The 11535-nt window shown below is 39.5% G+C and overlaps 1 protein-coding gene across 2 annotated transcripts in view; it reads left to right on the top strand.

Moving 5' to 3' along the window:
• Positions 1-11535, top strand: part of Arid2 (AT-rich interaction domain 2) — a 133530-nt gene that overhangs the window by 90480 nt on the left and 31515 nt on the right. For both annotated transcript variants that reach the window (XM_005354004.2, XM_026782509.1), the window contains 3 exons: positions 1505-1639; positions 2648-2844; positions 3202-6041. In XM_005354004.2, coding sequence (XP_005354061.1) covers positions 1505-1639; positions 2648-2844; positions 3202-6041 — 3172 coding nt within the window. The remainder of the gene's footprint in view (positions 1-1504; positions 1640-2647; positions 2845-3201; positions 6042-11535) is intronic.

Here is an 11535-nt window from a genome sequence, read left to right as displayed (position 1 = left end):
CCAGGACAGGCTCCAAAGCCACAGAGAAACCCTGTCTCGAAAAACCAAAAAAAATAAAAAAATAAAAAAATAAAAAAAAATAAAGGTAGTCCAGCTTTCTTTCCATGATGAATAAGGGAGAATTAATCACATGATAGAATAGCTGGTGTCTACCTTAAGATAAACAACTTGACAGTACTGCCTCCTGGAGAAGATGGCGTCATCTGATCTCAGCCGCTCTGAGCAAAGCATGTGCAGAGCGGCCGAGGCTCTGGTGGGAGCTGTGCAGACATTGTTTATGTGACCACTTGAAAACTCCTCTCCCTTCCTCCATTGTCGTGTCCAGCCCAGACTCCTGTCACTGTGCTGCGGTGCCGTTTTCGTGTCTTGTTTCTCTGAGTGCTCCCAGACTGCTGTGCTCTGTTCTGACCAGGTTTTGGTTTCCAATATCTCAGTCTGCTTTTTTTTCACCTTCTTTCTGGATTGTTGCACATTAACCCTTTATTCTTGAGGACTCTTGTAATGCCAGTGGGATTTATTAGCCTTCTGCAGTACTAAACAAAGTAAACGATGTTTTCTGTCTGCTCTTGAACTCTGAGGCCACAGAGGATTGTGAAAGTTTAAAAGAACACAAACCACCACCACATTAAACCGTGTGTGTGTGTGCGTGCAGACTTTTCACATCCCAGTTATATTCCTGCCACTTTCTGACAAGGAGGAAAGAAAATATTTTATCATTGTTACTATTTGATGAAATATGTAAGAAACAAGTTGGCCTATTTTGCAAAGTGAGTTCTGGAAATAGATTTTACAAAGCTAACTAGATTTCTAATCCTATATAATTAGCTATATTAAAAGAAAATGTATTATACTAATACTTCAAACTAACTACATTTTACTACATCGTACGTCAGGAGTAAAAAATACACACTGGGGTTTTGACAGATTTAATGAATCAGACCAATTGCTTATCACACTTACTTATATTCCTATAGATGGAAGTTACTCTAAACAGAAGTATATGTTAGTTTGTTATCAAGTAGCAAGTGGAAGTGTTTTGAGATGAGAGTGGCAGTTTGTAGTATGTCGTTGTTTGATGGCATAGTTGAAAAAAGCTTTGGTGACTCGTGGCTGAAGAAATTTGATCCAGGAGCAAAGAAAAAGTGAGTTCAGTTTCCCACTATTTCCTTGATCTCAGTGCATAGTATGTTATCTTTGATTAGGAATTATTGCAAGACAGGTACACCAGCAGATAACCATTGGGTAACACTTCTTCTTAGAGAACATTTGCTGCTAACAGACCTTCCTTCCTGTGCTGAGATGTGGCTGTGGCTGGTTTATAATACTGCTGTAAGTGTGATAAGCAATTGGTCTGTTTCATTAAATCTGTCAAAAACCCAGTGTGTATTTTTTTACTCCTGACGTATGTTGTAGTAAAATGTGGTTAGTATAACATTATCTTTTAATATAGCTAAAGATGGGGTTTCCAGTTTTATATAATGCCTTAATCTCTCTCTTTTTTTAGGCTAAATGCTCATTTTGAAGTAAATCCAGATTGTTCAGTCTCGCGAGCAGAAATGTATTCTGAGTATCTCTCAACTTGTAGTAAATTAGCTCGTGGAGGCATCCTCACATCAACTGGGTTTTACAGGTGCCTGAGGTAAAGTGCATGGTTTTTCAAAGTAAAGTTCATTCATGTTGGTTGCTTTTGCACACTGGAGAAAACACCACAAGGCTGACTTGTGCATCTCTACTGCTTGAACTTGCCCACACGTTGACTTCGTGCAGTGGAGGCTTAAGTAAAGTCACAGTGTTGAGGCAGGGTGAGGTTTATCAAAGAAAGAAAAGAAATCAAATTTTCCTTTTTCTCCTATCTACTTTGGCATGTTGAAGACATAGTTCTTTTTTTTTTTTTGTTTTTTGTTTTGTTTTGTTTTGTTTTCGGTTTTTTGAGACACGGTTTCTCTGTGGCTTTGGAGCCTGTCCTGGAACTAGCTCTGTCGACCAGGCTGGTCTTGAACTCACAGAGATCCGCCTGCCTCTGCCTCCCGAGTGCTGGGATTAAAGGCATGCGCCACCACCGCCCGGCTGACATAGTTCTTCTTAAGTCTTGAATTCTAATATGTAATTAATATGCATCTGACCAACGATGAGATTTTTTGATACTTTGCTAAATTCATAAAAATATGTTTTTAAACTGGTTATATGTGGAATTGCTTAAAACCCAACATTGTTAATAACAAAAGGTTTTTAGTTAGAGAGAATTAATCGTCTACATATCTTTGTTTGCATTCCACTCTTGCAGAATCTTACATTGTTAAGCACACTGGTCCATACACTAGTAGAATCTTACATTGTTAAGCACACTGGTCCATACACTAGTAGAATTTTACATTGTGAAGCACACTGGTCCATACACTAGTAGGATCTTACGTTGTGAAGCACATTGGTCCATACACTAGTAGAATCTTACGATGTGAATCACGTTGGTCCATATATTAGTAGAATCTTACATTGTGAAGCACACTGGTCCATACACTAGTAGAATCTTACGTTGTGAAGCACACTGGTCCATACACTAGTAGCAGTGGCAGTGCTCTAAGCATTACTGGAGGCGGTATTGTGTTCTTTTGCTGGTTTTCATAATTGAGTATGTGTTATTTTACAGAACAGTTTTTCCAAATCATACAGTGAAGAGAGTGGAGGATTCCAGTAACAGTGGACAGGCACATATCCATGTAATAGGAGTGAAGCGGAGGGCTATTCCACTCCCCATCCAGATGTACTATCAGCAGCAGCCAGTTTCCACTCCTGTTGTTCGTGTTGATTCTGTTGCTGATATATCTCCAGCTCCTTCACCTGCAGGTATTAATTTTAACTTTTAATATTTATTGTATTCATAGGCAGGTCTTTGCTGGCCTCAAACTTGGGATCCTCTTGAAAGTGGGATTAACAGGCAAAAGGCAGCATACTCACTCAAGTTTTTCAGTTTTTTAAGTATTGCTTATGTATGACCAGAATTTAAATGCATGTTATGTATATTAAGTGATGACTATGCCCTGTGTTTTTTACAGTGCTTCTCATGGGTGTTATCATGCTCGAATGTTTCCTCTTTTGGGGGCATTAATTTCTTAACACCGCCCTTTTGTATTAAATAAGACAAAAGAAATTTGGCTTCCACAGTCATTTCACTTGGAACTTTCCTTTTTCTCGTACATACAGGAATCCCTCATGGATCACAAGTTGTAGGAAATCATTTTCAGAGGACTCCTGTTACCAATCAATCTTCGAATTTGACCGCAACACAAATGTCTTTTCCAGTACAAGGTGTTCATACTGTGGCACAGACTGTTTCTAGAATTCCGCCAAATCCTTCAGTTCATACCCACCAGCAACAAAATGCTCCAGTGACTGTCATTCAGAATAAAGCTCCAATCCCTTGTGAGGTCGTTAAGGCAACAGTAATTCAGAATTCTATGCCCCAGACAGCAGTTCCTGTGAGTGTTGCTCTTGGTGGAGGACCTACACAGAGTTCTGTGGTTCAGAATCATAGTACAGGGCCACAACCTGTTACAGTTGTGAATTCTCAGACATTGCTTCACCATCCATCTGTGATGCCACAACCATCGTCATTGCATACAGTGGTACCAGGACAGATACCTTCAGGCACTCCTGTTACAGTAATTCAGCAAACTGTACCACAGAGTCATATATTTGGAAGAGTACAGAACATACCAGCATGTACGTCTACAGTTTCACAGGGTCAACAATTAATCACCACATCACCACAGCCTATGCACACTTCATCTCAGCAGACAGCAGCTGGTAGCCAGCCACAAGACACTGTTATCATAGCACCCCCCCAGTATGTAACAACTTCAGCATCCAATATCGTTTCAGCAACTTCAGTCCAGAATTTCCAGGTAGCTACAGGACAGGTGGTTACCATAGCTGGTGTTCCAAGTCCACAGCCCTCCAGGGTAGGATTCCAGAACATTGCACCCAAACCGCTTCCTTCTCAGCAAGTTTCACCAACAGTGGTACAGCAGCCTATTCAGCAACCACAGCAGCCAACCCAGCAAAGTGTTGTGATTGTAAGCCAGCCAGCTCAACAAGGTCAAACTTATGCACCAGCCATTCACCAAATTGTTCTTGCTAATCCAGCAGCTCTCCCAGCTGGTCAGACAGTTCAGCTAACTGGGCAACCAAACATAACTCCATCTTCTTCGCCATCACCTGTCCCAACTACTAATAACCAAGTCCCTACTGCCATGTCATCATCTTCCACTCTTCAATCACAGGGGCCACCTCCTACTGTCAGTCAAATGCTGTCTGTGAAGAGGCAGCAACAGCAGCAGCATTCACCAGCACCTCCCACCCAGCAGGTACAGGTACAAGTTCAACAGCCACAACAAGTACAAATGCAAGTTCAGCCCCAGCAAACAAATGCAGGAGTTGCCCAGCCTGCATCCAATGAGTCTAGTCTGATAAAACAACTGCTGCTTCCAAAGCGGGGTCCCTCAACCCCAGGGGGTAAGCTTATCCTCCCAGCACCACAGATTCCTCCCCCTAACAATGCAAGAGCTCCTAGCCCTCAGGTGGTCTATCAGGTGGCCAATAACCAAGCAGCTGGTTTTGGAGTGCAGGGGCAAACTCCAGCTCAACAGCTATTGGTTGGACAGCAAAATGTTCAGTTGGTCCAAAGTGCAATGCCACCAACAGGGGGAGTGCAAACCGTGCCCATTTCGAACTTACAAATATTGCCGGGTCCACTGATCTCAAACAGCCCAGCAACAATTTTCCAAGGGACTTCTGGCAACCAGGTAACCATTACAGTTGTGCCAAATACCAGTTTTGCGACTGCGACTGTGAGTCAGGGAAATGCAGCTCAGCTCATTGCTCCAGCAGGAATTAGCATGAGCGGAGCACAGGCGGGAGCCGGACTTCAGGTGCAAACGCTTCCAGCTGGACAATCACCATGTACCACTGCTACCCCCCCATTCAAAGGCGATAAAATAATTTGCCAAAAGGAGGAGGAAGCAAAGGAAGCAACAGGTTTACATGTTCATGAACGGAAAATTGAAGTCATGGAGAATCCGTCTTGTCGACGAGGAACTACAAACACCAGCAATGGGGATACAAGTGAAAGTGAGATACAGGTGGGAAGTCTTTTAAATGGAAGAAAGTACAGTGACTCAAGTCTACCTCCTTCAAACTCAGGGAAAATTCAAAGTGAGACTAATCAGTGCTCACTAATTAGTAATGGGCCATCCTTGGAACTAGGTGAGAATGGAGCATCTGGAAAACAGAACTCAGAACAAATGGACATGCAGGATATAAAAAGTGATTTGAAAAAAACACTCGTTAATGGGATCTGTGATTTTGATAAAGGAGATGGTTCTCATTTAAGCAAAAACATTCCAAATCACAAAACTTCTAATCATGTAGGAAATGGTGAGATATCTCCAGTAGAACCGCAGGGGACTTCAGATGCTACTCAGCAAGATACTGCCAAAGGTGATCAATTAGAAAGAGTTTCTAATGGACCTGTGTTAACTTTGGGTGGGTCACCGTCCACAAGCAGTATGCAGGAAGCTTCAAGTGTGGCAACACAGCAATTCAGTGGTACTGATTTGCCTAATGGACCTCTAGCTTCAAGTTTGAATTCAGATGTGCCTCAGCAACGCCCAAGTGTGGTTGTCTCACCACATTCTACAACCCCTGTTATACAGGGTCATCAAATCCTAGCCGTCCCCCACTCAGGATCTAGAGTGTCCCATTCTGCCCTATCATCTGATGTTCGGTCTACAAATGGCACAGCTGAATGCAAAACTGTAAAGAGGCCAGCAGAAGATAATGATAGGGAAGCAGTCCCAGGAATTCCAAATAAAGTAGGAGTTAGAATTGTTACAATCAGTGACCCTAACAATGCTGGCAGCAGTGCAACGATGGTTGCTGTACCAGCAGGAGTGAATGCAAACACTGTAGCTAAAGCAGCAATAGAAAGTGCCGCTCAGCAGAAGCAGCAGCCACCACCCTACATACAGAGTGTGGTTCCACAGGTGAGTCTTTTTGTTTTGTTTGTCTCGCTAAAATGGTGCCTGTAAACATGAAGGGTAAATGACTATGTAAGTCTCAATTTAAGCATTTAGAGTGTCAGGTCATAACAACTCACACTTCCCTGCTCCTTGTTTATAAACAGTTTTCAGTTCTTCACTCTAGCATTCAAGGTAAGAATTTTTTCAGTTATGTGTATTCAGTTTCATCTTCGATGGTGGATGCCCAGTGATTGGTAGAAAATTCTAAGACACTTTCACTCATAACGCCACGTGTTAGCATTTTCACTTAAATGATGTAATGTTGAATTTTTTTTAATTTTTACTATATGTGAACTTCTTAGTTCATCTTGATTTTATATATATATATATATGTATATATATATATATATATATATCTGATTGATTGTTTTTCTCTTGGAGTCTCTAAGAACTCTAAATAAAATGATAGTGAACCAAACTAAATTACAGAAGAACTCTAATGTTACGGAATTTACCTTCATTTTGTGTGTTCTTAAGCTCAGTAACCAAGAACAGTAATGTTAACTGGTGTTAGGACCTCACCATTTTCTCATCAAATCTTCAAGAATCCTATTAACATGGGAACTGTTACACACTGCAGTAGAGGTAAAAACTCAGATGCCAAATAACTTGTCCAGGATTGAAGCCAGCTCTTAAGTCATGATCCAGCTCTTAAGTCATGAACTTTGCTCTCCTATTCACATCATTTCTCTCTATAACTATAGAAACTTGTCTTATCTAACATTTTAATTATTTAAACTATTGTGTAGAAGACATTAGTGTTACTAAATGATCAGTTTAGGGCACAAATACTAAAATTTTAACCATATTAGTTATATGCAGATGGCTCAGGCCATTAAAATCATGCATTTTGTTACTGATCTGAAACATTTTGTACTAAACTCTACTAATTTCCTATGAGAACACAATCCATTAAAAAAGAAGCTATGTTCTGAGTTGAGAGTATAACTGAATGGTAGTGTGAGTGGCTTGTTTTGTCTATCTAATAACTGGGTTCAATACTTAGACTGTACCAAAGCCTCTTATCTCCAAAGTTGATACTTGGCTGCAAGAAAAGAGATGAAGTATACATGAGGTCTGTGAACATGATAAAAACAAAAACATATGCTTCCTTTGTGTGGTGTTTAATATGGTGTCTGCTTCAGGTAGACATCCCATAATGGTTCAGGTCTACTCAGCCCCATATGTAAGATGAAGCACTTGTATGGGCTAGATATATGGGACGGACTTTACAACCCAAGTCCAGTGTTAATGACAGTTGTTGGGCCATCTTAAGAGCCTGCTTACTCCTGAGGAACCAATCTCACTGTTACCCAGATTCTTAAATCTCCTTATTCATTCTCAAGGTTTTATTTTTAGGTCTTGGTTTAATGCCATTTTGTTCATTATTTAAATTGTTAGTTTACAAGAGTCCAAAATAGAGCATTTTAATGTTCTTTGATGATTTTATACGTTTTTGAATCATATCATATGAGAGGGGTCTCATCTCTTACCCACTGTGCTTGGACCCATCTCTTTTTATAACCCACTGAGTCTAATTAATAGTACCCGTATGCATATGAGCATAGAATCATCCGGAGTATGAGCAACCCCTTCCAGATGCCACATTTCTGAGGGAAAATGACTCTTCAAGCAGCCATCAACTGCCAGTAGCTCCTCAGCACGGACAGGGCTGCAAGCCATGGTGGAATGTCCACTGGCTTGATTTTGTGTTCAGAAACTGGCTCTTGTGAGTTAATGAGTGCAGTGGCCACACCAGGTTCAGAAGTCAGCATTTCACAGCATCCTCCCATCCTCCAGTTCTTACATTTGATCTATCCTATTATCTACAGTGATCCCTGAGCCTTAGAGACCTGGAATAGGAGGCAGTAGATGCATACAGATGTTTTTAGTAGGTCTGAGCACTCAACAGTGACTTATTCCCAGCACTTTGATCAGGTATGAGTCTTTGCATTAACTTCTGCCAACTACACAGAGGTCCTTCTCTGACCACGGTTGAGAGTAGCTCAAATCTATGGTTATAAACAAATATTTAGATGGCAGCTTAACAATGTGTCTATCTAGTCAGGCCTATAATCAAGATGAAACAAGAGATTCTCACATATAATAATCAAATTTACTAAATGTCTAGTTATAGTCAACATTTCAGTGTATATTTAGCAAAGTAGTAGTAGCAGGAGGTTGCCCTGTAGGGTCAGTGACCTTCATAGCTTATAGTCTTTTGACCAGATTTACAGTACAGGACCGAATTCTCTCCCATGGGCAAACCTGAAATCTAATCCGGAAGTTTGATTACTCCTTAACATTCATGCCACTGTTGCATCAGCACAGAAGGCAGAGGATTTGTAAATGTGCTGTTTTTCCAAATGGAGCCATCATTTCCTACTATTTCAAAGGATCTAGGGATGCCAAGAAGGAGTATAGTCCTTAGAAAGGGGTAACTAGACTTTCAGAGTGTGCAGGGCTGAAAGGTTGAAGCAGTGCAGTAGATAATCCTTCCAATTGCCTGTATCATACCACTTTTTCTTACTGATTGTTTCTCCTGTTAATCAGGTGTATTAATTTAATTATAGAAGGCTGAAGTGACGAAGAATACTTGAGAATAAGTGGTGTGAAAATATAAATTTTACATTTAAATGATATTTAACTAGAAATATGTAGAGAAATTTTAAAATTGTTCCTGCTTCAAGGCAGATTTCCTTATTTAAAATCTATTATATTTGCAAGTTCTGAATGCTCCTTATGGAGTACCATTTCCAGATGGCCTACCTTCTGCATTTTCCTTGAATTGATGCCTGTTAGAAGCAAAACAAACAAAACCTGCATTAACATATTTACAAGTAAAAATGACTAAAAGACTTAAAAATAAATGAAAGTTTTTTTCAACATCATGCAAAACATGTATTGAACATTCTGTATCTGTTAATAATCCCATGATCTGATGACTTGTGTTTTGTTTGTTTGCTTACTTGTTTTGGGTTTTTTTTGTTTTTATTTTTTGAGACAGGGTCTCACTATATTGCTCTGACTATCCTTGAACTCAACTATGTGTAGAAAAGGTTGACTTTGAACTGCTAGGATTACAAGTGTGTGCCACCATGCTCAGCTTTTGGTAACTTGTTAAATTCTTATATATAACAATCATTTATTAAGTTGTGACTAACACATATTTTATGTGTATTAGGTTTTAGTTCCCTATTCTCACGGGACTCATTTTCAATGTGATATAGTGCAGTGTTTTTTGCTTATTTCCTTTTTGTTCCCTTCCTGTATTGGTTGGGTTTCTGAGACAGATCTTACTATGTAGCTCAGTTTGGCCTCTCTCAACCTTCTTTCCTGGTTTCTGAGTTTATAGTCAGTTTACAAATCTGGTCCACCATGCTCAATTTATTCCTCCCTTTGAAAAGGACCTTGAATTGCCTCATCCCATTAAAAGGAGAATCTTTAGCCTTCAGGAGGGCACATTTAATTGTTATCATAAGAAATCATTTTAACAAAAGCCACAGGATGCCATTTCAGTGTTTTTAATCTATTGCTGAGATTTGTATTGTAATTGCATATTGCAATAACTAAGAAAGACTTTACCAAGAAATCTAACTTCCTTTTTTGTTGTATTTCTACATGTTCTTCTTCCTTTTTTTTTCTCTTGAGACAGGGTTTCTCTGTATAGCTCTGGCTGCCCTAAAAGTTTCTCTGTAGACCAGGCTGGCCTTGAACTCACTGAGATACACCTACCTCTGCTTCTCAGGTGCTGGGATTAAAGGTGTGCGCCACCACTGCCCACCGTCTTTCTACCTGTTCTTACAAGGGCTGATTTTATATATATATATTAAGAGTAAAAAGTTCAGTAGAAGCTAAAGCCCCTATCCAAAGTGCTTTAGACTAAATGTTTTATAGATTTTCCTGTTATTTCCTCTTTAATTTTAAAATATTTGAAGACCTTAATGAGATATCCTAAGGATAGGAACCAAATCTAAACACAAAATATGTTTCTTTTTTATGTATCTTGTATATAAACATTTATCCTGTACACGTGTTTATACAATATGTTTCGTGACTGTGCATAGTACAGAAGGGTCACAGAAGGGAATTTTGTACTTGTCATTCCAGTGCCTAGAAAGTTTCAAATTTTTAGAACTTACATTCCGGATTGTCACATTCAGTATGGTTAACCTGTTGTTAAAGAAAACGGAATTAGTACAGCCTCAAGAAAGTTAGCTGGTGTAGAGTCCTCATCCTCATTTTCCCAGTGATGGCTATTTCTCTCCATTCTGCTGTGGAAGAGCTACATATCCAGACTAAGTGCAGGCACATACTCACAGTCTGTGTACAGCTCTAATTCTCGGAAGCCTTTGAATTGCCTGCTACATACAGCTTTGTCGCCATCCAGTTCCTGGCCGCCAGACTCCCCTCCATTATAACTCAGGTTAGATGTTACTCAAAGGTTTTTACTACTAATATTAAAAAGAGATCCAAGAATGTTATATCAAAGTATTATCAGTGGTATATAGAATTTTTAGCCATAATTTGTTCTTGAACAGACAATAAAATGAATAGTATTGTTTCCAGAAATTAAATCTGCCATATTTGTGAACATTTTTGTTAATTTTATATTACAAAACAAAACAATTTTTTACATCCCTTGCATTATATTAATTTTGCCATTTGTTTGTTCAATTAAGCCTTTTTCACATTGTTTTTAAAAAGCATAATTTGGAAAAAGCCCTAGTTCTTCTCAGTAACAAATGATAACACAATATGCCTCTGGCTCCGATATCTTGAAATCCTTCTTGTAGCTTTCTGTGTCTTTGAGTTCTGGCTGTGGCTAGCCTTCTGCAGTCACTAGAAACCATGTGAAGGGATAGGAGGCCAGCTTTGTTTGCATTCTTGTACAAAAGGCCTTTAGTTATTATTTATCTTATGAGTGTGGGTGCTTTGCCTGTATGTGTGTCTATGTGCCATAAGCATGCTTGGTGCTGGGGAAACCATAAGAGAGCATTGGTTGAGCTGGAGCTGGGGTTGGAATGGTTATGAAGCCTCCATGTGGGTGCTGGGAATTGAACCCTGGTCTCCTGAAGAGCGTCTCTCCGGCTCCCAAAACCTAATTCTTAATACATTAATGTACTGGAGTATTTAAAAATATTTATGTATATGTTTTTTAATGACAGAACCAGCCACCTTCAGATATTAGTCACATTTTGCTGTTTTGGATTCCTCTGTTCCCTTATGCCCTCCCCTCTCCTCCAAAACAAATACAAACATTTCATTTCACTACATTTCAATTTTTATTTCTTTTAAATGGATGCATGCACTGTAATACCAAATTTTACTTAACAGAAGTAATGGTTCCTTTACATTCCTTTCACCAGTTTATATGCCAGGTTTTCTTCCCTAGTTGTCTTTTAAAGTGAGTGAGAGAGAGAGAGAGAGAGAGAGAGAGAGAGAGAGAGAGAGAGAG

Source organism: Microtus ochrogaster, chromosome 15 (genome assembly GCF_000317375.1).
Source record: "Microtus ochrogaster isolate Prairie Vole_2 chromosome 15, MicOch1.0, whole genome shotgun sequence".
NCBI classification, from domain to species: Eukaryota; Metazoa; Chordata; class Mammalia; order Rodentia; family Cricetidae; genus Microtus; species Microtus ochrogaster.
This window is presented reverse-complemented; position numbering and strand designations above follow the sequence as displayed.